The 25,121-nt window shown below is 39.0% G+C and overlaps 1 protein-coding gene and 2 long non-coding RNA genes across 12 annotated transcripts in view; 1 reads left to right on the forward strand and 2 right to left on the reverse strand.

Moving 5' to 3' along the window:
* Positions 1–17,292, reverse strand: part of LOC146469906 (uncharacterized) — a 46,188-nt gene extending 28,896 nt beyond the window's left edge. For 5 of the 10 annotated variants that reach the window (XM_085122745.1, XM_085122741.1, XM_085122743.1 and 2 more), the window contains exons 1-3: positions 16,540–17,286; positions 11,596–11,931; positions 186–246 (exon numbers count right to left, since the gene is read on the reverse strand). In XM_085122745.1, coding sequence (XP_084978871.1) covers positions 186–246; positions 11,596–11,931; positions 16,540–17,209 — 1,067 coding nt within the window. In that variant the 5' untranslated portion in view covers positions 17,210–17,286. Of the gene's footprint in view, positions 1–185; positions 247–11,595; positions 11,932–16,539 lie in introns of all 10 variants that reach the window. The other 5 variants (XM_085122744.1, XM_085122746.1, XM_085122747.1 and 2 more) reach the window with 4 other exon arrangements.
* A 97-nt stretch (positions 17,293–17,389) lies between these two features.
* LOC146469907 (uncharacterized) lies at positions 17,390–20,979 on the forward strand. The gene is made up of 2 exons (XR_014867136.1): positions 17,390–17,713; positions 20,780–20,979. It is a non-coding gene; the product is annotated as an uncharacterized LOC146469907 (long non-coding RNA).
* Positions 20,980–21,481: 502 nt separating this feature from the next.
* Positions 21,482–23,767, reverse strand: LOC146469908 (uncharacterized). The gene is made up of 2 exons (XR_014867137.1): positions 23,503–23,767; positions 21,482–22,482 (listed from the first exon to the last, which is right to left on the reverse strand). It is a non-coding gene; the product is annotated as an uncharacterized LOC146469908 (long non-coding RNA).
* Positions 23,768–25,121: the final 1,354 nt, after the last annotated feature.

Genomic DNA, 25,121 nt, shown 5'->3' on the forward strand with positions numbered 1-25,121 from the left:
TGGGGGGATTTAATGCCAACAGCTTCGAAAACTGTAGACGTTTCACTAGTCCATCGTTTGTCTTTCCGTGGCTCCATTTGGCCCTTCATTATAAGCCTGATCTGCTTGCCTTAAAAATCAAATCAAGACAGAAACATCGAAGAAAAGAAACAAATAATTCAGTTGTTGCTATATATCTCACTCACCATAGCTCAATTCGAAACATCTCACCGTCTAATTCTATTGTCTTTGTTAGAAAAGCACCGCCTGAAAAACAAGGAACACCTGAATTAAAGTCAACTTTATAAAGTGCGAAAAGAAAGCCCCTGTGATACCGTTACAGTTTTCTCCCAACTGAGCTACTAAGTCAACAGGAAGTTTAATTCTGAACTAGTCGAAACACCTTTGAACGATTTAAACTCAATATTTCCCACGTCCGCCTTCAACTAATTAATTTATCTAGGATTTCAGATGAATGATGATCAAGAACAGTTAATGAGTAATGATAATCTTCCCTAATATAAAATATAGACGCCCCCATATCAATATAGATGTGTCCAGAAAAAAGCTCTGAGAGAAAAGGGTTGTTAAACAATGTAATAAAAAACGCCTCGGAAATCCACAGAAATGTTTCATTAAAACCAACCACCATCGAAGTTTACTCTATTGACAATCTTGCTAATTTCATTATATAGCATTACACGTGGTCTCTCCGGGTTCATACCCTTGTCAATCTTGGGAAGAATATAGTGTTGAGGTTTCTTGAATGGAACTATTAAGCTCGCTGCTGATGGCATAAGCTTTGAAACATTATTGTGTGGGATTGGTATGGGCTAATGATGATAATCAAGGCCCGGTTAATCGAAAGCCGGTTAATGCTAATCCCCAAATAAAAGTTAGCCGAGGTTTTGATCTCCCTCATTAAAAATGTTTTCAAAAGCTAATTTTGAACTAAAGGTAAAGAAGAGTCTAACTGAAAGCTGAAAAACAAAAATCTTTTGGAAGAATCTTTATTCAAAGTTTATGTTAACCAAGGCTTAACGTCATCGAGCTTTGTACAATTCAGCCCATGCCAGAGGAATTTCTTTCTCCGAGCATGCTTGTGTCACTAACTGAAAAAATAGATACATCTATCACAAGAGGATGTTAAGTGCCGTAAGCGTTTGTTTTCTGGATCAGGGAGCAGCCACCAGGCCACCAGCTAAAATGCAAGAAAAATCTATCTTTGCTGTTTTTCGTTTCTGTGAGCGGCTGATTTACGTGTGGTCGACTAACGTGAGGGTTAGGATCAAGTTTCCTTCAGCACCGTTACGTTATCTCTAGAACCTCACATCTTGGTCTAATCTCTCACAATAGACGATAGAGCCTAAAATATTAAAAATGGTGGTAACTTGCAGAACTGATATATAGACACGAATTCAAATGAAAGAGAACCATTTTTTACTACACTTTTTTTCACAATTGATGTGAGGACCCATGTGCGCAAACCTGACAAGTCCATCGGGCCTTTCTCCCAAGTTTTACTCTCCATTCCTTCGTTCAATGCGGAAGTTTTGTTGGGAAAGCTACAATCCTGGCCAAAAATAATGGGACGATTTGCAAAATTAATCACGAACTATTCCCCCGCCCCCCCGCCCCCAAGCAATGTTGTTACGATGCTGAGTTTATCTACAGTCCGAATGATTCCAGTTGCGCTCAACATTGTTTGGGGGGAGGGGGCTTTCCAAAAATTGCAAAGACAGCTTAATAAAAATGTTGAAGACCGGCTTAAGATATGGAGAATGAAGATGTTCACTGACAATGCTGTTTTGTGTTGCTGTCCCGGGAATTTTTGGCCAGGATTGTCTGAAAAAGTGGTTTTGCAAAACACTCGTTATATCTTTAGAAAAGATAAATATTTCATGCGTTTTATTGCTTGTACATGAAGTTAATGTTGTTTCAAGTCTCAAGGGTTACATATGGTCGCATTTTTTAGTCGTCATGGAAAAGAGGACTTAGACCGCGCGTTCTTGTTGTAAGGCTTACCGTGCGTATTTGCTAAGTGGAAACATTGGAATGTAAGTTACTGGCGGTCAACCACGTCATATGGCGCGTATTTTTGCTTTGGCCAGTAATCAAGTCAAGGAAGTTACTCTTTTTACCCGTTGGGTAAGCTTTGCGCAAATAGCTTTAGCGTGATCTCACCAAAATGCCAAACTGTGTCCTTATGGCCTTAGCAGGGGATCTCCACAAGCTCATCGGATGTACATTATGTAGACTGCATGGAAAGCAGACTTATCCTCATAAACCGATATTTTGAGGAAGAAATTACAGCTAGAACATTACTAGTGTGGCAAATTGTTGGTATAGAAATTTACACGGGCGTTTTGAAGTACTTTGGATGATAGTCCTACTGCAGTGATAGATAACATCGCACAGCAGAATAGTAGAATTGCTCTAGTTCCATTTTCGTGCTTTCCCTTCAGGACGATAGACCCAACTAGTAGCGTAAGAACCTCAAGCAGCACCGTCACATTATTTCTTTAACGTGGTTGTAGCTTTTCACTCAAACGTAAGGGAAAATAACTGCACTTCATTCAAAGACCGCTCCGTTCAAAGCCAGTTAAGCTGTAAGTCACGCACTGCGTGACATTGAACTTGCTATGTTTCAATACGTAACAGTTCTCGTGGTCATTTCTCGCTCATTCAAATCGTGTTGCAGCGAAGAAAACGGCTTGTTTCCAGGTAAACTTTTCTCCCAATGAAAGAAAGATTGTTTCCTCTTCTATTCTACCCCTTTTGACCACAGCACAAGTTCGTCTTAGTACTTTGGCAACATTTCTCACCCGTGTCGCAATAAAAAATCTAAGCTGATTTTGAATTATTTTTACGTAATGGGGTGAGAAATGTTCGAAAATAGATTTACTTTGTGAAATGCATTTAGGAAAGCATTTCAGCATGGCGATCAAATGATAGAGAAAGCCTTTACACGCTGAAAAAGGTAATAAAGTGTCAACAAACATTGCAAAATGACTTTATAGTGGTGAGAAATGTAGCCGAGAAATGTTCGGACAAATGTTTTGATGACGTATTGTATCTGTTGTGAGTGGTCACGCAATACGCGCGATTTGGCAAAACAGCCACCGCTAGGAATTAAACGTTTCTGTTCTTAAAGTGATATTCGTCTCCAATAGTGGGAAAAGCGCCATCTCGTATTCTTTTAAAAGTTGTGTTCGTGTTGTCAATGGCAGCTGCCTAACACAAAACTAAGAGGGCGTCGGAGGTCGCAAAAAAGATGTTCGTCTTTACATCCAACATCTCGGCTCCTAACCTCTCTCGGAACAGGCAAGTAGACTGCATCTAACTACGGACCATCGCTGATAAGATATACCCTCTCCATTTGGCTACAGTTTTCGAAAGATTTTTATCTCTGTCAGTGCTTCTATGTACATACTTTGCAAAATAACTACGCGCACGCATATCGACGTCTGAAAACAAATATCCGTTCCTCATCTCTTATTCCAATATTCGCGACTGTAACTAACTTTCACTTTTTACGGCGAGGTGATGATAAGGATGGCCATAACACTCTTGACTTTAACAAAAGGAACCTCCAAATTGTCTTCAAAATGATATAATTTGCCAATTTAAAAGCAACGCTAAAATCAGACAATCCTGGCCAAAAATAATGGGACGATTTGCAAAATTAATCACGAACTATTCCCCCGCCCCCCCGCCCCCAAGCAATGTTGTTACGATGCTGAGTTTATCTACAGTCCGAATGATTCCAGTTGCGCTCAACATTGTTTGGGGGGAGGGGGCTTTCCAAAAATTGCAAAGACAGCTTAATAAAAATGTTGAAGACCGGCTTAAGATATGGAGAATGAAGATGTTCACTGACAATGCTGTTTTGTGTTGCTGTCCCGGGAATTTTTGGCCAGGATTGTCTGAAAAAGTGGTTTTGCAAAACACTCGTTATATCTTTAGAAAAGATAAATATTTCATGCGTTTTATTGCTTGTACATGAAGTTAATGTTGTTTCAAGTCTCAAGGGTTACATATGGTCGCATTTTTTAGTCGTCATGGAAAAGAGGACTTAGACCGCGCGTTCTTGTTGTAAGGCTTACCGTGCGTATTTGCTAAGTGGAAACATTGGAATGTAAGTTACTGGCGGTCAACCACGTCATATGGCGCGTATTTTTGCTTTGGCCAGTAATCAAGTCAAGGAAGTTACTCTTTTTACCCGTTGGGTAAGCTTTGCGCAAATAGCTTTAGCGTGATCTCACCAAAATGCCAAACTGTGTCCTTATGGCCTTAGCAGGGGATCTCCACAAGCTCATCGGATGTACATTATGTAGACTGCATGGAAAGCAGACTTATCCTCATAAACCGATATTTTGAGGAAGAAATTACAGCTAGAACATTACTAGTGTGGCAAATTGTTGGTATAGAAATTTACACGGGCGTTTTGAAGTACTTTGGATGATAGTCCTACTGCAGTGATAGATAACATCGCACAGCAGAATAGTAGAATTGCTCTAGTTCCATTTTCGTGCTTTCCCTTCAGGACGATAGACCCAACTAGTAGCGTAAGAACCTCAAGCAGCACCGTCACATTATTTCTTTAACGTGGTTGTAGCTTTTCACTCAAACGTAAGGGAAAATAACTGCACTTCATTCAAAGACCGCTCCGTTCAAAGCCAGTTAAGCTGTAAGTCACGCACTGCGTGACATTGAACTTGCTATGTTTCAATACGTAACAGTTCTCGTGGTCATTTCTCGCTCATTCAAATCGTGTTGCAGCGAAGAAAACGGCTTGTTTCCAGGTAAACTTTTCTCCCAATGAAAGAAAGATTGTTTCCTCTTCTATTCTACCCCTTTTGACCACAGCACAAGTTCGTCTTAGTACTTTGGCAACATTTCTCACCCGTGTCGCAATAAAAAATCTAAGCTGATTTTGAATTATTTTTACGTAATGGGGTGAGAAATGTTCGAAAATAGATTTACTTTGTGAAATGCATTTAGGAAAGCATTTCAGCATGGCGATCAAATGATAGAGAAAGCCTTTACACGCTGAAAAAGGTAATAAAGTGTCAACAAACATTGCAAAATGACTTTATAGTGGTGAGAAATGTAGCCGAGAAATGTTCGGACAAATGTTTTGATGACGTATTGTATCTGTTGTGAGTGGTCACGCAATACGCGCGATTTGGCAAAACAGCCACCGCTAGGAATTAAACGTTTCTGTTCTTAAAGTGATATTCGTCTCCAATAGTGGGAAAAGCGCCATCTCGTATTCTTTTAAAAGTTGTGTTCGTGTTGTCAATGGCAGCTGCCTAACACAAAACTAAGAGGGCGTCGGAGGTCGCAAAAAAGATGTTCGTCTTTACATCCAACATCTCGGCTCCTAACCTCTCTCGGAACAGGCAAGTAGACTGCATCTAACTACGGACCATCGCTGATAAGATATACCCTCTCCATTTGGCTACAGTTTTCGAAAGATTTTTATCTCTGTCAGTGCTTCTATGTACATACTTTGCAAAATAACTACGCGCACGCATATCGACGTCTGAAAACAAATATCCGTTCCTCATCTCTTATTCCAATATTCGCGACTGTAACTAACTTTCACTTTTTACGGCGAGGTGATGATAAGGATGGCCATAACACTCTTGACTTTAACAAAAGGAACCTCCAAATTGTCTTCAAAATGATATAATTTGCCAATTTAAAAGCAACGCTAAAATCAGACAATCCTGGCCAAAAATAATGGGACGATTTGCAAAATTAATCACGAACTATTCCCCCGCCCCCCCGCCCCCAAGCAATGTTGTTACGATGCTGAGTTTATCTACAGTCCGAATGATTCCAGTTGCGCTCAACATTGTTTGGGGGGAGGGGGCTTTCCAAAAATTGCAAAGACAGCTTAATAAAAATGTTGAAGACCGGCTTAAGATATGGAGAATGAAGATGTTCACTGACAATGCTGTTTTGTGTTGCTGTCCCGGGAATTTTTGGCCAGGATTGTCTGAAAAAGTGGTTTTGCAAAACACTCGTTATATCTTTAGAAAAGATAAATATTTCATGCGTTTTATTGCTTGTACATGAAGTTAATGTTGTTTCAAGTCTCAAGGGTTACATATGGTCGCATTTTTTAGTCGTCATGGAAAAGAGGACTTAGACCGCGCGTTCTTGTTGTAAGGCTTACCGTGCGTATTTGCTAAGTGGAAACATTGGAATGTAAGTTACTGGCGGTCAACCACGTCATATGGCGCGTATTTTTGCTTTGGCCAGTAATCAAGTCAAGGAAGTTACTCTTTTTACCCGTTGGGTAAGCTTTGCGCAAATAGCTTTAGCGTGATCTCACCAAAATGCCAAACTGTGTCCTTATGGCCTTAGCAGGGGATCTCCACAAGCTCATCGGATGTACATTATGTAGACTGCATGGAAAGCAGACTTATCCTCATAAACCGATATTTTGAGGAAGAAATTACAGCTAGAACATTACTAGTGTGGCAAATTGTTGGTATAGAAATTTACACGGGCGTTTTGAAGTACTTTGGATGATAGTCCTACTGCAGTGATAGATAACATCGCACAGCAGAATAGTAGAATTGCTCTAGTTCCATTTTCGTGCTTTCCCTTCAGGACGATAGACCCAACTAGTAGCGTAAGAACCTCAAGCAGCACCGTCACATTATTTCTTTAACGTGGTTGTAGCTTTTCACTCAAACGTAAGGGAAAATAACTGCACTTCATTCAAAGACCGCTCCGTTCAAAGCCAGTTAAGCTGTAAGTCACGCACTGCGTGACATTGAACTTGCTATGTTTCAATACGTAACAGTTCTCGTGGTCATTTCTCGCTCATTCAAATCGTGTTGCAGCGAAGAAAACGGCTTGTTTCCAGGTAAACTTTTCTCCCAATGAAAGAAAGATTGTTTCCTCTTCTATTCTACCCCTTTTGACCACAGCACAAGTTCGTCTTAGTACTTTGGCAACATTTCTCACCCGTGTCGCAATAAAAAATCTAAGCTGATTTTGAATTATTTTTACGTAATGGGGTGAGAAATGTTCGAAAATAGATTTACTTTGTGAAATGCATTTAGGAAAGCATTTCAGCATGGCGATCAAATGATAGAGAAAGCCTTTACACGCTGAAAAAGGTAATAAAGTGTCAACAAACATTGCAAAATGACTTTATAGTGGTGAGAAATGTAGCCGAGAAATGTTCGGACAAATGTTTTGATGACGTATTGTATCTGTTGTGAGTGGTCACGCAATACGCGCGATTTGGCAAAACAGCCACCGCTAGGAATTAAACGTTTCTGTTCTTAAAGTGATATTCGTCTCCAATAGTGGGAAAAGCGCCATCTCGTATTCTTTTAAAAGTTGTGTTCGTGTTGTCAATGGCAGCTGCCTAACACAAAACTAAGAGGGCGTCGGAGGTCGCAAAAAAGATGTTCGTCTTTACATCCAACATCTCGGCTCCTAACCTCTCTCGGAACAGGCAAGTAGACTGCATCTAACTACGGACCATCGCTGATAAGATATACCCTCTCCATTTGGCTACAGTTTTCGAAAGATTTTTATCTCTGTCAGTGCTTCTATGTACATACTTTGCAAAATAACTACGCGCACGCATATCGACGTCTGAAAACAAATATCCGTTCCTCATCTCTTATTCCAATATTCGCGACTGTAACTAACTTTCACTTTTTACGGCGAGGTGATGATAAGGATGGCCATAACACTCTTGACTTTAACAAAAGGAACCTCCAAATTGTCTTCAAAATGATATAATTTGCCAATTTAAAAGCAACGCTAAAATCAGACAATCCTGGCCAAAAATAATGGGACGATTTGCAAAATTAATCACGAACTATTCCCCCGCCCCCCCGCCCCCAAGCAATGTTGTTACGATGCTGAGTTTATCTACAGTCCGAATGATTCCAGTTGCGCTCAACATTGTTTGGGGGGAGGGGGCTTTCCAAAAATTGCAAAGACAGCTTAATAAAAATGTTGAAGACCGGCTTAAGATATGGAGAATGAAGATGTTCACTGACAATGCTGTTTTGTGTTGCTGTCCCGGGAATTTTTGGCCAGGATTGTCTGAAAAAGTGGTTTTGCAAAACACTCGTTATATCTTTAGAAAAGATAAATATTTCATGCGTTTTATTGCTTGTACATGAAGTTAATGTTGTTTCAAGTCTCAAGGGTTACATATGGTCGCATTTTTTAGTCGTCATGGAAAAGAGGACTTAGACCGCGCGTTCTTGTTGTAAGGCTTACCGTGCGTATTTGCTAAGTGGAAACATTGGAATGTAAGTTACTGGCGGTCAACCACGTCATATGGCGCGTATTTTTGCTTTGGCCAGTAATCAAGTCAAGGAAGTTACTCTTTTTACCCGTTGGGTAAGCTTTGCGCAAATAGCTTTAGCGTGATCTCACCAAAATGCCAAACTGTGTCCTTATGGCCTTAGCAGGGGATCTCCACAAGCTCATCGGATGTACATTATGTAGACTGCATGGAAAGCAGACTTATCCTCATAAACCGATATTTTGAGGAAGAAATTACAGCTAGAACATTACTAGTGTGGCAAATTGTTGGTATAGAAATTTACACGGGCGTTTTGAAGTACTTTGGATGATAGTCCTACTGCAGTGATAGATAACATCGCACAGCAGAATAGTAGAATTGCTCTAGTTCCATTTTCGTGCTTTCCCTTCAGGACGATAGACCCAACTAGTAGCGTAAGAACCTCAAGCAGCACCGTCACATTATTTCTTTAACGTGGTTGTAGCTTTTCACTCAAACGTAAGGGAAAATAACTGCACTTCATTCAAAGACCGCTCCGTTCAAAGCCAGTTAAGCTGTAAGTCACGCACTGCGTGACATTGAACTTGCTATGTTTCAATACGTAACAGTTCTCGTGGTCATTTCTCGCTCATTCAAATCGTGTTGCAGCGAAGAAAACGGCTTGTTTCCAGGTAAACTTTTCTCCCAATGAAAGAAAGATTGTTTCCTCTTCTATTCTACCCCTTTTGACCACAGCACAAGTTCGTCTTAGTACTTTGGCAACATTTCTCACCCGTGTCGCAATAAAAAATCTAAGCTGATTTTGAATTATTTTTACGTAATGGGGTGAGAAATGTTCGAAAATAGATTTACTTTGTGAAATGCATTTAGGAAAGCATTTCAGCATGGCGATCAAATGATAGAGAAAGCCTTTACACGCTGAAAAAGGTAATAAAGTGTCAACAAACATTGCAAAATGACTTTATAGTGGTGAGAAATGTAGCCGAGAAATGTTCGGACAAATGTTTTGATGACGTATTGTATCTGTTGTGAGTGGTCACGCAATACGCGCGATTTGGCAAAACAGCCACCGCTAGGAATTAAACGTTTCTGTTCTTAAAGTGATATTCGTCTCCAATAGTGGGAAAAGCGCCATCTCGTATTCTTTTAAAAGTTGTGTTCGTGTTGTCAATGGCAGCTGCCTAACACAAAACTAAGAGGGCGTCGGAGGTCGCAAAAAAGATGTTCGTCTTTACATCCAACATCTCGGCTCCTAACCTCTCTCGGAACAGGCAAGTAGACTGCATCTAACTACGGACCATCGCTGATAAGATATACCCTCTCCATTTGGCTACAGTTTTCGAAAGATTTTTATCTCTGTCAGTGCTTCTATGTACATACTTTGCAAAATAACTACGCGCACGCATATCGACGTCTGAAAACAAATATCCGTTCCTCATCTCTTATTCCAATATTCGCGACTGTAACTAACTTTCACTTTTTACGGCGAGGTGATGATAAGGATGGCCATAACACTCTTGACTTTAACAAAAGGAACCTCCAAATTGTCTTCAAAATGATATAATTTGCCAATTTAAAAGCAACGCTAAAATCAGACAATCCTGGCCAAAAATAATGGGACGATTTGCAAAATTAATCACGAACTATTCCCCCGCCCCCCCGCCCCCAAGCAATGTTGTTACGATGCTGAGTTTATCTACAGTCCGAATGATTCCAGTTGCGCTCAACATTGTTTGGGGGGAGGGGGCTTTCCAAAAATTGCAAAGACAGCTTAATAAAAATGTTGAAGACCGGCTTAAGATATGGAGAATGAAGATGTTCACTGACAATGCTGTTTTGTGTTGCTGTCCCGGGAATTTTTGGCCAGGATTGTAGCACATTCGCACGAGAAACCAAACAAAGAAATTAAACTCTTTTCGCGACAAAATAGTTTGCCGTAATCAGGTCAGTTTCTCAGGTTATGCGCATGTTGACTTATCCGCATATTATTTTCGGCACATTTCAGGGGCACCAAGGAGAACATTTAAGCAAATTACTTAAAAAGTTTTTCGCTGTGTTCCCACATCATTTTGTGGCCTTTTAAAGGCATGTTTCTGTAAGCTAATTCATTTTCATCTGTTTCAATCCTTTGGTTGAAAATTTAACTTGCGGAAAATCTTTGGGAATGTAATCTTATCCCTCAAATTCACGAGCTGCCTCTTGGCTTGCTGGATTTTTTCCCGCCTTTTTGTTCACTCCTTTGCCCCTCCGAAAGTGAGAGGAGGTTGATTTGTAGCATTACGAAATTTTGCGCTGTCATTTTTCTGAAGACAACTTGAGATTTTCTTAGCAACTGCTCCGAATTTCTGAGGTAATGAAGTCAATCCGAGCAGATATCCACCGAAATAACCCGTTGGGGCCCCTGATATTTTCATTTAAGGATGGTGCCCCCCTTTTGTTAATGCGCATGCGTTTTGTGCATCTGAAGACGATCCGAGAAGCTCGGATTTCTTGTGCGGACGATGCCCACTAATTCAAAGGGATTTTGGCGCGGAATACAAAAGGAAAGCTAAGGGTAACCATGCATTTTCCAGAGATAACAGAGCTTGAATTTGGACAGAAAATTCCACACATTGTTTTATGCTTTGAAGCGTTCAAGAATTATTGTTGCTTGATTCGAGCGGTTTTCAGCTGAGTGTTGTAAACCAAAATCAAATTAATTTCTCTGGCCAATCAAAACAGATGTAAACAGCACAATCAGCCAATCAGAACTTGAAGCAAATACATGTAACCTGCGTCAAGCACGGGAAAACGCGTGCGACCAAGCACAATTGGTTTTGGTTTGGCGTCCAGTGGCATTAGTTGAGAAAATGACGCGAACTTTGCCAACCAATCATATAGTCTAGTAAAGCAAAACCAAAGCAAAGGCGTGGTTACCCCCAATTTTCTTTTTTGATGACTACAGTTCTTGGTAAGATCTACTTCTTCCGTATGATCAAAAGCTTCGCAAATGCCTCTATTAGGAGGTACCGTTCTTAAGGATTGGTTTGCAACCAATCCCAGAATGCCCATTTCTCTCAAGTGTGACGGTTATCGCCTTGAATTTACAGGAAAGAACAACAAGAGTTAGGTAATTTCCGTAAATTAAATTCTTCTATGGGTCATGATTAACCCTAAATCCTAATTCCATTTAAATACCGTTAGCAATTTTCCAATCTCTTTTAAAGAATTTATTGCTTAGTGGTAATTTTTAAGGGAAATCAAGGTAATGCTGATCTAATTAGCAAATAATGCGTCAAAATTCTCCAAGACGTAATGAAAAAGAAGCTAAAATTACAAACCTATTTTGGACCTACGGTTGCTGCCATCGTTAGTCGGGTCATTAAACTCTGTGCCGCTGTCACGTACAAAACGCAAGATGAAAGGTTTCCCGCTGTCTGATCCACCAATGACAACAAATTTCAATGAAAGAGCAAGACCCGCTGTCAGAGCAATCCGCTTCTTTTGCTGAATTTTATGCCTCTCTTGTTGTAGCCACCCTACAATTTCCTTGGCGCTTGGTCTTGCCTTACTGTCATCTTCAATACAGCGGAGCACAATTCTACTAAGCTTGTGCTCACCCATTAAATTGATATCTCGTTGCCAGTGTACTCTTTGTGGTATACGTTGCTTACTTCCTATTTAACAAAAAAAAAAAGGTAAATTATAACACAACATGCAGAAACAGATTTTTCAGAAAAATTAAAATAGTCCCATTTAGAATGGAGAGTCACTATTAGTTGCAATATATACACTTTTGTAACGTATGATCTCTTATCTTCTGACAAATGTGACGACAAGTTTGGCAAAATTCCGCCACCGAGCAACAAACTTAAAAATTAGCGAAAAACAAAAAGAGCAAGCCTGTCATGTTGATGGATCTAATCAGTGGTTTTGGAGAATTTACGAAGATACATAAATATGACTTTATAGAAAATTGCAGTTGGCATCAGTGGAGTTAAACGCATCGGAAACGTTTCCCACGCGAAACACTTATTACTCCTTTGTCACTTTGCTGCAACCACACTTTGTCATAACAAATTGACTGTGACACAGACAAGAACTGTCGTATGTTGACATGGAAATAAAGTAGTCATAAAAACTAGCACGCTTCGACTGCGCATGATTAGTGCATGATCATTTAATTCAATTTAACACATAATTAATTCAACTTCCGCACATTGATATCCCGGAAAACTTTAACTCTAGATTCATTTATAGGAAAAACTTAACACCTTCAGATGATTTTAATTAAAGAAATACGGAGTATAAACTAGCAATTCCACTTCCACGCACAGAAAATTACAAAATTTAATGGTGCGGTGTTGTGGAACATCTCGGATCAGTCTCAGCACGTTAGTGGCTATTCACATGATTCCGGAATGAGTTCATTCCCTCTGTCTCCATATATTTCTCTGCATCTGTTTACATGATGCCGAGATGAAATTGTGCCCTCGCACAAGTCATTCCGGAATGAGTTCATTCCGGTCTTCAATCCGAATGAAATTTTCGTTCTGGTACAGTAATAGCCCGCGTATAAGAACCTGGGTTTTAAGAACCTGTTAGGCTAAAATTTTAAGTTAGGTTCTTATCAGTGGGGTTGCTGTAAAAGTGTATAGGTAGAAACTGCTGAATTAAGATCATCATCTATTTAAAAGTAAAGTGACATACAGGTAACTTTTTTTTCTTTCAAGCTTAAGTACCATGTTGTATGTCTATTGTGTTTGCCATTCAAATAATTCCCCAAGTATATGTTTTGTTAAGGACATATGCTGCACCTGCACTGAACTGCCTATAGGCACTGCTCTATGGTACAAATAAATGATTTATACCGTATTATGAGATGATATTTATAATATATATAGTATATTCAGATAAAATTCATATGAAAATATAAGAACCTTAATTTGCTTTAAGTACCATTTATATAAGAACCTATTTACCTATTTAGGCTAAATTAAAAAATTCAGGTATCATTTTGATTCTGGTATCATGTAAAGTGAGAACGAACTTTGTTCCGAGATGAAAAATCGCCTGGGGCGAGTAGCGCATGTGTATCTTTTTCAAGATGGCGGATATGAAAGTAGAGAAAGATTCAGTTTGTAGATGGAAATGTTTTAATATAGAGCTACAGTGCTACAGAGAAAGACTTATTCCTTTTCTATTGATCTGGCACAAAAAAAAAAATAAATAAAATATAGGAAGCCAGAGTTTGGACTCAGCGCCAACATACGTGATTGTCTTTTCTGTCTGGCCCAAAGAAGCAGCCCTGTGGTCAAGTTGTTCGAAATTGTGGCAGCTATTGCCATTAATATGCACAACAATGTTTCGTGCGAAACTCGCGCCATCTTTGTTTACTGATGCGCGGGAACTTAAACCACGTGAGCCAGAGTCGGTCGATTTTCACTTGTGAATGCAGCACGAACTTCATTCTGGAACGAAACTCATTCCGGAATGAGTTTCATTCCGGAATCATGTGAATATCCCCTTAGACAAGCGTTCTCGCTGGCACACATCACCAACACCTTGCCACAACTTATAAAGTGAGTAATTCTCTAATAGGGAACTTAAGCAACGATAACGGGCGACGAAAACAAAAACGTCACTTGGAAATGTTAATTTATTTTATTTGTGCCACTTCGCGATTATTTTAACTCATTCAACTTGAAAAAGTGGCGAACTACCCAGAATCAAACTGGTTGGGGGGGGGGGGGGGGGGGTTCGAGCTAAAAAAGATAAATAAAATTCCACCGTCTTGTGCTTACGTTCTCCATAACACCTCGAATTTGGTCATTTTACGTTGCTGGTTTGCAGAGGACGGCAAAAAATGTACCAAAATGTAAAACGCACGTGCAAAGCGATTGTTCTTCCTAATTAAACCTATTGCCTTGCGGCGTTGTCGTTGGCACGGCACCCTTCTAAGGCAGGGAACTTCCTTTTTCATTTATTTTATTGCATTGTTGGCTAAACTTATAAAGAGGTTTCCTTCCCTGAACGCTAGCATTTTGGAGTTGACCTTCTTACTTTTAGAGAAATCCTAACGTCTCTTTACTTATCACCCAGAATCTTATTGTCTTTCGCGACATTTACTTACAGTACCATAATCTGACAGACGCGGCATAAGAGACCACCTTGCCGGAATAGTTATTTTCTTTGCGAAAACAATCATTTAAATTTGGATCGGTTAGCGGCCTTTGAAACTACCCCATCTTTTATGCACGAAATCTTTATGCAAATTTCGATCGGGGGTAAATTCAAAACAAGTCCATTCCATTGTCTCAGAGTAGGGAGGGACCAAACGCAAGCAGAAATGTTAGAAACTTGGATTTTGCGACCACTTCTTACCACTTTTTCCCATTGAAAATTAGCATAAAGCTTTTTTACCCACCCAGTAATCAAAGCCATATGTTAACTCATCAGTGGAACTATACGTCAGCCAAAAATTCAGCCTCGAAATATTCTCCCATACAAAAACGCTCTAAAATTAACAAACTTTAAGAACAAATAGTGACCAGTTCTACTAGTGGCAAAAGCTCAAAAATGGTGTCATTCTTTTTGTGCAAATCTCTCCTACAAAAGCCATATGCTAACTACTGAGAAACAAAAGTAGGTTGCCTGTAAACTCGCAAAACGTATGCGCTGTTGGCCACTTTTGGATCGTTTTACAAGTCCGGGTTTTACAAATAAAATTATTTTTTGTTTTATTTCTTTGCTTGTGATTGTTTACCAGTCCTCGTTTTACAAATCCTCGTTTTACGAATCCGCGTTTTACAAATCATTCCAAAGTTTGCGGCCCTGTATTAGACGGATCGTTTCCCTGAAGCGTGGAGTTCAATGCAGTAGCACTACGATAAATTAATTTTTGTGACTTAACTCTGAGGAAATTTACGATACAAACAGAGAGTACTTTTGTTCGTCAAATTTTACGTTGAATTTTCAAGGTGGAAATTTCTGGATTGTCATATTTCTGGACTTAATTAATTATGACTTGTAAGTTCGAATTTTCTTTTCAAATATTTTTTTCGATGTTTGTTGTTTTCGAGTTTTGAAGTTTCCTTACAAATTATACCGCCGTGACGAAGATTTCAAGGACCAAAGTTTAAAAGACTGGCGCGCATGAAGATATTAGCACTTTTCTGGGTAGCAAAATTAATACATTGTTTTACGGCAGCTTGCGATTGACTCAAAGACACATGGCGTGACAATTCACGCATGAATTAAGGCCAAACGTGACAATCGCTTGATCCTCTTGAAACTCGCGAGTCTTTTGGTCCTTGTGCTTTGGCCCAGAAAAAAAATTCTGCTGCTTTCATGCCGTCGCGAGATTTAGGATCAACAAGTCTATTTCCCCTTATTGTATTGCTATTTTAACAGCAATAACTGCACTAGATCAGCCTCAAACTTCCTGTTTTCAATATATTGGGCATTATATTGGCTGAAGTGTTTCCATCGAGCGTTCCATGCGGTTAATGACAGTTTCTAAGCCTACTGTAGGTTGTGGGTGTATAAATGTCTGCTTATTTATTGAAAACGCCAACCAAAACAATCCACTGATTTCGATGGCATAATGAGAAGCATAATGTAAATTATTTCATTTCAATTTTGCCTCCGAATAGTGTATGTAAATGAATTTATTGATGTAGCAGGAAATTTTAAAAGGTAACCATCAATGTATTTCGATTCATTTTCCCTTCTTGCCCGAGTATTTTAAAATGCAAAGCACTCTGTATTGATGAGTAATGCACCTTCCTCTGTACTAATGTCCCAACGAATCACGGCGTGACTGTGCTAAATTATTCGAATTTAATTTATTCAGACAGCACACTTCTTTAAAGAGGCTGCCTCGCGAGCTTACTTATTTTTTCTTCTGGTGTTCTTGACAAGTCAGCTATTTATTTGAGTTCACAAATGCACACAAGTTGAGTACGTGATCTCAGTGGAGATCAAAACAATTGTCTGCAAACGTTGTACAAATGTTCAAATTTACAGCCTGTCTACTTTGGCTCAAACATTCAAACAAGATAGAGGAAACCTTTATCGTATTTAATTGTGGTACCTGACTGGATTTATTTAAGAAATACAGTTAAAGTGGTGAAGGTTATGAAATTTCTGAAATTAGGCGACAAGAGAAATCTGTAGCTGGTTTCCTAATTGGTTCCTGTTTGTCAGTGTTACGTTTGTCATACGACTACTGGAAAGTACGCTTAAATGGCAAATTTTTCAGAACAGGATCCTGTAATACAAACCGCGTTCAAATGGATACGATGCCAGCTGCGGAGGAATTCCATTTATAACCTCCATCAACACTACCCCAAAGGAAAAAATATCGATCTTGGCGCCATATTCGATTTGGCCTCCATCCACTGGGTACGTCTCCGGCGCAGCGTAAGCTGGAGTTCCGGGAACCGGTGTAGTAAATATGGTTTTCCCTTCATAGGTAGCAACGCCAAAGTCATTGATCTTAGCTTGCTTTTGTTTGGACAAGAGAATATTTGTACTGCTTATATCTCGATGAATGATGAGGGGGTTGCATTGGTGGTGAAGATAATCGAGACCCTCGGCTACATCTAACATGGTAGACACTGTGTCGGGAAATGGAATCCTGTTTGGAATGTGTCTGATAATAAACGTTCTTAGGTCGCAATCCAAAAGCTCGGTGAGAAGCACTGGAGGCGAAGAATCATAAATGATGAGGTCCAACACTTGAACAACATTCTTATGCTTGAGTCGTTTTAGCACTCTGTAAAGTCTTGAAAGTTCTTCTGTGAAAAGTTTGGACACGGAGTCGACTTCGAATAACGCTTCATGAAATACCCTCGCCGCAGCGGGTTTACCGTTCCACCAAGTTTCATAAACGCTTCCATAACTTCCACTTCCGATCAACGTTCCCAGAGGGACTCCTGGTGGCAATGACATGACTCAGAACAACAGCAGAGCTGATTTTAGTGAGTAACCACACGAAGCACCTTTGATGGAAATGTGACCAACTAAAGGAATAACCATGATGCCATGCGGCCAGTCGTCACCGATTTCATTGGTTAGGTTGAGAAAAGATAACATCGGCCTAAGGGAGGTGACGTCATCGGGTTATTCTTCGGAGCAGCCACGAACCGAGATCCGATTATACCGGAAATTGACCTGCATTCACTCTCTTTCAGTAGTAATGGCGGACGACGTCGGGGAAATAAAGACTTCGAACGTTTGTTAGGATTCGTTATGGTAGAATACAGAGTTCTTTCTACTTTCGTTTCTCGGCGTCTGAACACTGACCTCAAGGATTTTACGTTCGATTTGTGGAAGAAACGTGGAACTATGAAAACAGTCAAGATTTGCTCAGGTAACATCGGCCTACGGGAGGTTAACATCGACCTAAAGGAGGTTAACATCGGCCTACGGGAGGTTAACATCGACCTAAGGGAGGTACGTTTTATAGCACCACGTTTGTATCGTATGTGTTATACTGGCACAATCGTACACATGGAAAGCTTATTTGCAAGCATTAAAACTTACAATCTTGCAGGAGCTTTTCTAATCATTGACCTGAGTGTCATTTCATTTATTGCCATTACTCATAACATCCACCTACAGGAGGTTAACATCTACCTAAGGGAGGTACAGTGGCTCACAGTGTACATTTTATAACTTATGTATTATAAAAGTCAATTCATAGGCATAGAAGCTTACTCTCTAGCAGGGAAACTTGGGATCATAAGCAGCTTTTCTATCATTGACTTGAATTTCATAATTTTCATTTTTACCAACTCATAACATCTGCCTATAGGAGGTAAACATCTACCTAAGGGAGGTTATGGTATCATAATAAGGAGGGATGGACTTGAAGAAAGCTTACGAATCTTAAGGGGCTTTTGCATTTCTTGTACATGCCATTTTAGAATAAATTTATTTATAAATAATAATAATAATAATAATAATAATAATAAATATTATTATTATTATTATTATTTGAAAAGCCTTTTAATCTCACTAGTAAGAGATAAATACCGAGAACGGAGGTATTAATCCATATACATGGATTAATACATATATTATATATGTATTATCCATATATACATATATGGATTAATACCGACGTTCGAGGTATTTATCTGACTTATTTCATGAAATTATTCCTTTATTCAAGGGGACAAACGCCGGCTAATTAGTACCGTCACACTTAGGTGAGAAACGGAGAACAATAGAAGCAACCTGATGTGTGCGTTTCTCGCAGTACTGCTAATGTAAATGAGGAATTTATCTGTATAAATCCCTCGTTTCAGTTAGTTTAATATTCATGAAGTATGTAAGTTAAATAAAGGATGTTGAATAACAAAAGAAAATGTGTGATTCATGAAATAAGAATGAGATAAATGAGAGTTTTCTCATTTTTTTTTTTTAAACTCATAACATGGAATACAGTAAAAGGCAATTGTTCTCTTGTTGTTGTTGTCATTTTTTTCTTGGTTGACCCCATCAACCTGTAATTTCCACATTAAATTTTGCTAGAAGTGACTGTTTATGACTGTAGAAATGACAGATCATTTTTAAAAAATATAACCCTTAATATGTCAGAATTTATTTTAATTTAATTTGTGATCTGACTTACAAGAGGTTTGACTGTTTGACTGCTTCATTTTTTATTTGCCATTAACCAAAAAATACAACATAAATACATTTAAGATGATACACAATATTCCTACTAAACTATTTACAAGATGAAATGTGTTTCAGGCCAGGAAGCCTATATAGAAGCCTGGGGCTTATTAACTATAGGCGTCCTGGAACTATAGGATAAACCATAGAAGTTAATGGTACTGAATGAAAATTCCAATTAATTTTTTTTTAAAAGAAGAAAAAAAAAAGAAAAAAAGAAAAAGGTGTGTAGCTCAACAAAGAGTCAATTTAACTTAGAAAGAAGGAATTTTCGAAGTCTTTTGCCAAACTGATACTTTCACTGTTTTGAATTTCACGACTAAGCGAGTTGAAAAGCGTAGGACTTGAAACCGAATTGAGAATTTTCGAAGATTAGTTTGACAATAAGGTATATAGAAGGTATAAGGTATATGTGGGAGCAGGGATGGCGCAGTGGTGAGAACACTCGCCTCCCACCAATGTGGCCCGGGTTCGATTCCCGGTCTCGGCGTCATAGGTGGGTTGAGTTTGTTGTTGGTTCTCGTCCCTTCTCCGAGGGTTTTTCTCCGGGTACTCCGGTTTTCCTCCCTCCACAAAAACCAACATTTCCAAATTCCAATTCGACCTGGAAACAGTGGATGGAAGAGCCACCCCGTGGATTCCACTGAAATTCCTATTCTATCCTATTTATAGAAAAGGTTGGAATTTCTTGTATTATAAGAATGTATCTGGCTTGCAAGAGTAAACATATCGCGAAAATAATTTGGAAGTAAGCTTCTTTTAAAAAGATACATAAATTTACCTATTTGGTATAAATAAATGTCAGAGAATTTTAAAATCTCCTGTTCTTTAAAAAGAACACCAGTATGAGCATCAAAAGAAACTTTAGATATTATTCTGATTATCTTCTTTTGCAGAACAATAATCCGATTTAAATTAGACTGATATGTCGATCCCCACACAGAAACACAATAAATTAAGTAAGGGTAAACTAGACTATAGTACAAGGAGCGTAAGGAGGTTTTGGGAAGGCAAAAACTAGACTTATAAATAATACCTATTGATTTTGATATTTTTCCAGAAACACTAAGAATGTGAGGCTTCCATGAGAAATGCTCATTGAGGATAACACCTAAAAATACTGTCTCTTTCACACGTTCAATTGCATTGTTGTCAATTTGAATAGATATATCAAGTATTTTCGTCCTTTGGGGTGGTCTAAAAACCATAAAATTTGATTTTTTAAAGTTAATGGACAGCTTGTTTGCTCGACACCATTGAGTTAATTTAAGCATTTCAGAATTCAAGATTCCAAGAAGCAAGTTAAAATCTTTGTGGGAGAAAAATATGTTTGTATCATCTGCATAAAGAATAAAATCCACGACCTTTGACACGTTACACAGATCATTTATATAGAGTAGAAAGAGTAGGGGACCTAGTATAGAACCCTGAGGCACCCCGCACTTAATTTCGCAAGACTCCGAACTGACACCATTAAATTCCACATATTGTTGTCTATTGCTTAGATAGCTTTCGAACCCTCTAAGTGAAGTGTCACGAACACCATAATGCTCTAATTTTGAAATCAAAATGTTATGATCAACGGTGTCAAAGGCCTTGGACAAGTCTATAAAAATACCAACTGTGCATTCCTTATTGTCAATGGCGGAAGAGATTTTGTCATATAAACAAGTAAGAGCATAAGCGCTAGCCGTGGAGTGATGCTTGCGAAAACCATACTGATTGTCAGAGAGAATGTTATGATTATTAAGAAACCTTAAAAGACGATTGTACATTACTCTCTCATTGCTTACTACAGTACATTAACAATATTGGTTTTATTTTATTTCTTTTCAGAATGCAATACTTAAACTGCACAGACCGCTGAAGAAACAGCTACTTCAAAGACACCTATGACTCATTAATTCCACAAAAGACATTGTGTACTCAATTCATACGCATAGAAGCTTACTCTTCAGCAGGGAAACTTGGGATCATAAGGAGCTTTTTTATCATTGACTTGAATTTCATTTTATTTTTACCAAGTGATAACAATTCCACCATTTTGACCAATCTCCTGTATGAATTGTGCCATATAAGCCCCCGGCTTCGGCATCTCAATATCGATTTACAGGTATTACTTATTACCATGCACTCTCTTGTACTATCATTATGAATAAAGAGCATTATATATTATATTGTCTCAGTTGTTCAATAATTATTGTATTCAAATAAAAGAAGAAAAAAAAAGTCCAAATTCTCCAATGCCAAAGGTACAGTGTAAATTCAGTTCAATTTCTCTACCCCAGCCAAATTTAATTCCCTTCTTCCCAGGCATGGTACATGGTCAAATGCCATGTGGGAGGGGGGGAAGGCATTTATTTTTTATTCAAATTTGACTTGTTCTCCAACTCATGACAAAGTTCCACCCATATTTAGAAGCATAGAGCTTACTTGATAACAAATGACACGTCATGAGCTTAAAACATGAAAATGAAAACATTTAGGGGAGGTCATTTGGATCTTTTGAAAAGCACACTCAAAGGTTCATGGCATGGCTCAATTTCATTTTGACCTTTACTTGAGGTACAGATTTGTTGACTTACAAAATAATAGCTCTTTATGTCATATCTTTTTGACTCAATAGCCATAAAGGTTAGCAACCATAACTGTAATTGAATACGGATATAATAATTTAATTATTATTTGAAAGATACATTTCAATATCAGGTGAAAGATTAAGTAGAAGAAAGACCCTCAGTTATTTTTTTGGGATTTCTTTTCACAACTGCTTAAGGACGGTGCCTACTAATAGCGAAGTATTTTTGCACGGTTTATCACTATGCGGGAAAAGCAGATCTTGGTAGCGGGTATTGAAAGCCAAATTTAAGGAAATTGGGGGTAACCACGCATTTTTTAGAGATAACCAAGCAACAATATTATTCTAAAAAGCAGCAAAATACAAAGCAATGTATGGCGCTTTATTCCAAATTGAAGCTTTATTATCTCTGAAAAATGCATGATTTTCCCCCAATTTTCTTTTTGGATACCAAAATCACTTGCTAAGTTCTGCTTTCTCCGCATAGTTTTAAAGTGCGCAAAAATATCCCTGTAATATTAGGCACCACCCATAGGAAACCCGAGTATCTCCAGATGCACAGAACGTATGCGCAGTAACAATAGTAGGCACCGCCCTTAAGTTCTAGAAAGGACTAAGAATCTTTCTTCCAATTAAACATTACTTAAAAATGTTGGTCATTTTGTATCTTTGCACTCTAAGTGGTACATATATACCAATCTACACAATTTCCTGCCAGAGAGGAACAAAATTATGACCATTTGCATCCAATCCATCATTATATGGGAGATCCTCCGTCAATTAACCCTACAAACTTGAATATCAAATTTTACATAATTTTGCCACATGACGAGAGGTCAAGCTTGACAATAACAGTTCAACAACATCTGTTGTACACAATGTCTTTTGAGGAATTGATGAGTCATAGCTGTCTTTGAAGTAGCAGTTTCTTCAGCGGTCTGCACAGTTTAAGTATTGCATTCTAAAAAGAAATAAAATAAAACCAATATTGTTAATGTACTGTAGTAAGCAGTCAAAAAGTCAAACCTCTTGTAAGTGATCACAAATTAAATTAAAATAAATTCTGACATATTATGGGTTATATTTTTAAAAATGATCTATCATTTCAACAGTCATAAACAGTCACTTCTAGCAAAATTTAATGTGGAAATTACAGGTTGATGGGGTCAGCCAAGAAAAAACGACAACAACAAGAAAACAATTGCCTTTAATCATCATAACAGCTATTATGCTATTTTAATGCACCTGCATTTTTTCTATTTAAACCCATAACACCTCTCACAGCAAATCTTTATGGCTGTAAAATTGTTTCACTAGATGAATATAAATGGCCCAGCATAGGTCAGTGTGTTGCCAAAAAATAATATTGATAATAATATATTATATTCCATGTTATGAGTGTAAATAAAAAAATGAGAAAACTCTCATTAATCTCATTCTAGTGAGATTAAAAGGCTTTTCAAATAATAATAATAATAATAATAATTCTTTATAAATAAATTTATTCTAAAACGGCATGCACACGAAATGCAAAAGCCCCTTAAGATTCGTAAGCTTTCTTCAAGTCCATCCTTCCTTATTATGATACCATAACCTCCCTTAGGTAGATGTTTACCTCCTATAGGCAGATGTTATGAGTTGGTAAAAATGAAAATTATGAAAATTTCAAGTCAATGATAGAAAAGCTCCTTATGATCCCAAGTTTCCCTGCTAGAGAGTAAGCTTCTATGCCTATGAATTGACTTTTATAATACATAAGTTATAAAATGTACACTGTGAGCCACTGTACCTCCCTTAGGTAGATGTTAACCTCCTGTAGGTGGATGGTATGAGTAATGGCAATAAATGAAATGACACTCAGGTCAATGATTAGAAAAGCTCCTGCAAGATTGTAAGTTTTAATGCTTGCAAATAAGCTTTCCATGTGTACGATTGTGCCAGTATAACACATACGATACAAACGTGGTGCTATAAAACGTACCTCCCTTAGGTCGATGTTAACCTCCCGTAGGCCGATGTTAACCTCCTTTAGGTCGATGTTAACCTCCCGTAGGCCGATGTTACCTGAGCAAATCTTGACTGTTTTCATAGTTCCACGTTTCTTCCACAAATCGAACGTAAAATCCTTGAGGTCAGTGTTCAGACGCCGAGAAACGAAAGTAGAAAGAACTCTGTATTCTACCATAACGAATCCTAACAAAAGTTCGAAGTCTTTATTTCCCCGACGTCGTCCGCCATTACTACTGAAAGAGAGTGAATGCAGGTCAATTTCCGGTATAATTAGCCTGCGAATCATCGCTCCCGGCCCAGATGGGCGTTAACCGCCCATCGGGGAGAGGCGGCTGTATTCGCGGGCTACGGTATAATCGGATCTCGGTTCGTGGCTGCTCCGAAGAATAACCCGATGACGTCACCTCCCTTAGGCCGATGTTATCTTTTCTCAACCCATTGGTTATTTTGTCCTCGGCTCGCAGGCGCTCTTTTAGCTCGTCACGCAATCCTTCCTCCCCGTGACGAGCCAAAAGAGTGTCTGCAAGGGAGGCCATTGGTTATTTGATTGTTCCGTCGATTGTTTCAACCTCCAACCTGTTCCAGCCTCATCAGGCTCGTTGGCCAGTAGTTGGTCGCCAGGAGAGACTCTGAGGAACTGGAAGTTTATTAACGCAGGATTTGTACGGTAAAACAATGGAAGCTGTTACGGAGTAGCCAATAATTTTAAGCCTGTGAAAGGGCTCCCAAGTGGGAGAAAAAAGAAGAAAAGAAGAAGAAAAAAGAAAAATTGTCGAGCCGGGCGAGCAGAGCGCGGTATGGGGGTATGGGGGTATGGGTATGGAGCGCGGTATAGGGGTATGGGGATAAAGGGTATCTTTCTTCCCCCCCCCCCCCCCCCTCCTCTCCCCACTGCAAGCTCGGTTTTTGTCTTCGCCCTATACCTGCCCACTTGGGAACCTCACAGGGTAATAATTTAATTTTTCGGATAATCCAGAGTCTCTCTTGACGACCAACCGCTGGCCAAAGAGGCAGAGGACTCTTGGTACGAGATTGTGATTGTTCATGAGAAACGCTAACCACAATATGGTTTTTCAAGGGAACTAAAATGAAAGTTACACTACGAGCAATCGTTTTTAGGGATAGAGATAGCGAACCTCGAGAACGCGCGAGAAAATTGCTTTCGGCGAGGAGGCGTAATTAAAAACTTATAATAACCAAAGATTAAAGAGTGCATTCGACGATATCGATCCCAGGCTCTCTCTCCTTTGGCAAGTTGGTGATGATGTCATCCACCGCTTCAAAATCTGCGGGGATGCCAGATACGCGTCCCAAGGTCAGTCCGTCCGTTCGTTCGTTCGTTCGTTCGTTCATGGTTCATTCATTGAATCAACGCTGTCCCACACAATCTCGACTATTACATCCTGCGCGTATGTAACAAGGTATATACTTTGCTTAGAGAGAACTGAGTTCTGGTCCCGGTGGGGTACTCCCTTATATGGGCTATATTAATCTCGTACCCCGATCTCAGTCGTCGGTTCGGGAATGTCGAAATGTGAGATCTCCCCTCCGCCTGACCGTGGGAGATCTGGGTACGAGATTAGGGCTATA

This window comes from Pavona decussata, unplaced genomic scaffold (genome assembly GCF_977016875.1).
Source record: "Pavona decussata unplaced genomic scaffold, jaPavDecu1.1 SCAFFOLD_115, whole genome shotgun sequence".
In the NCBI taxonomy this organism is placed as follows: Eukaryota; Metazoa; Cnidaria; class Anthozoa; order Scleractinia; family Agariciidae; genus Pavona; species Pavona decussata.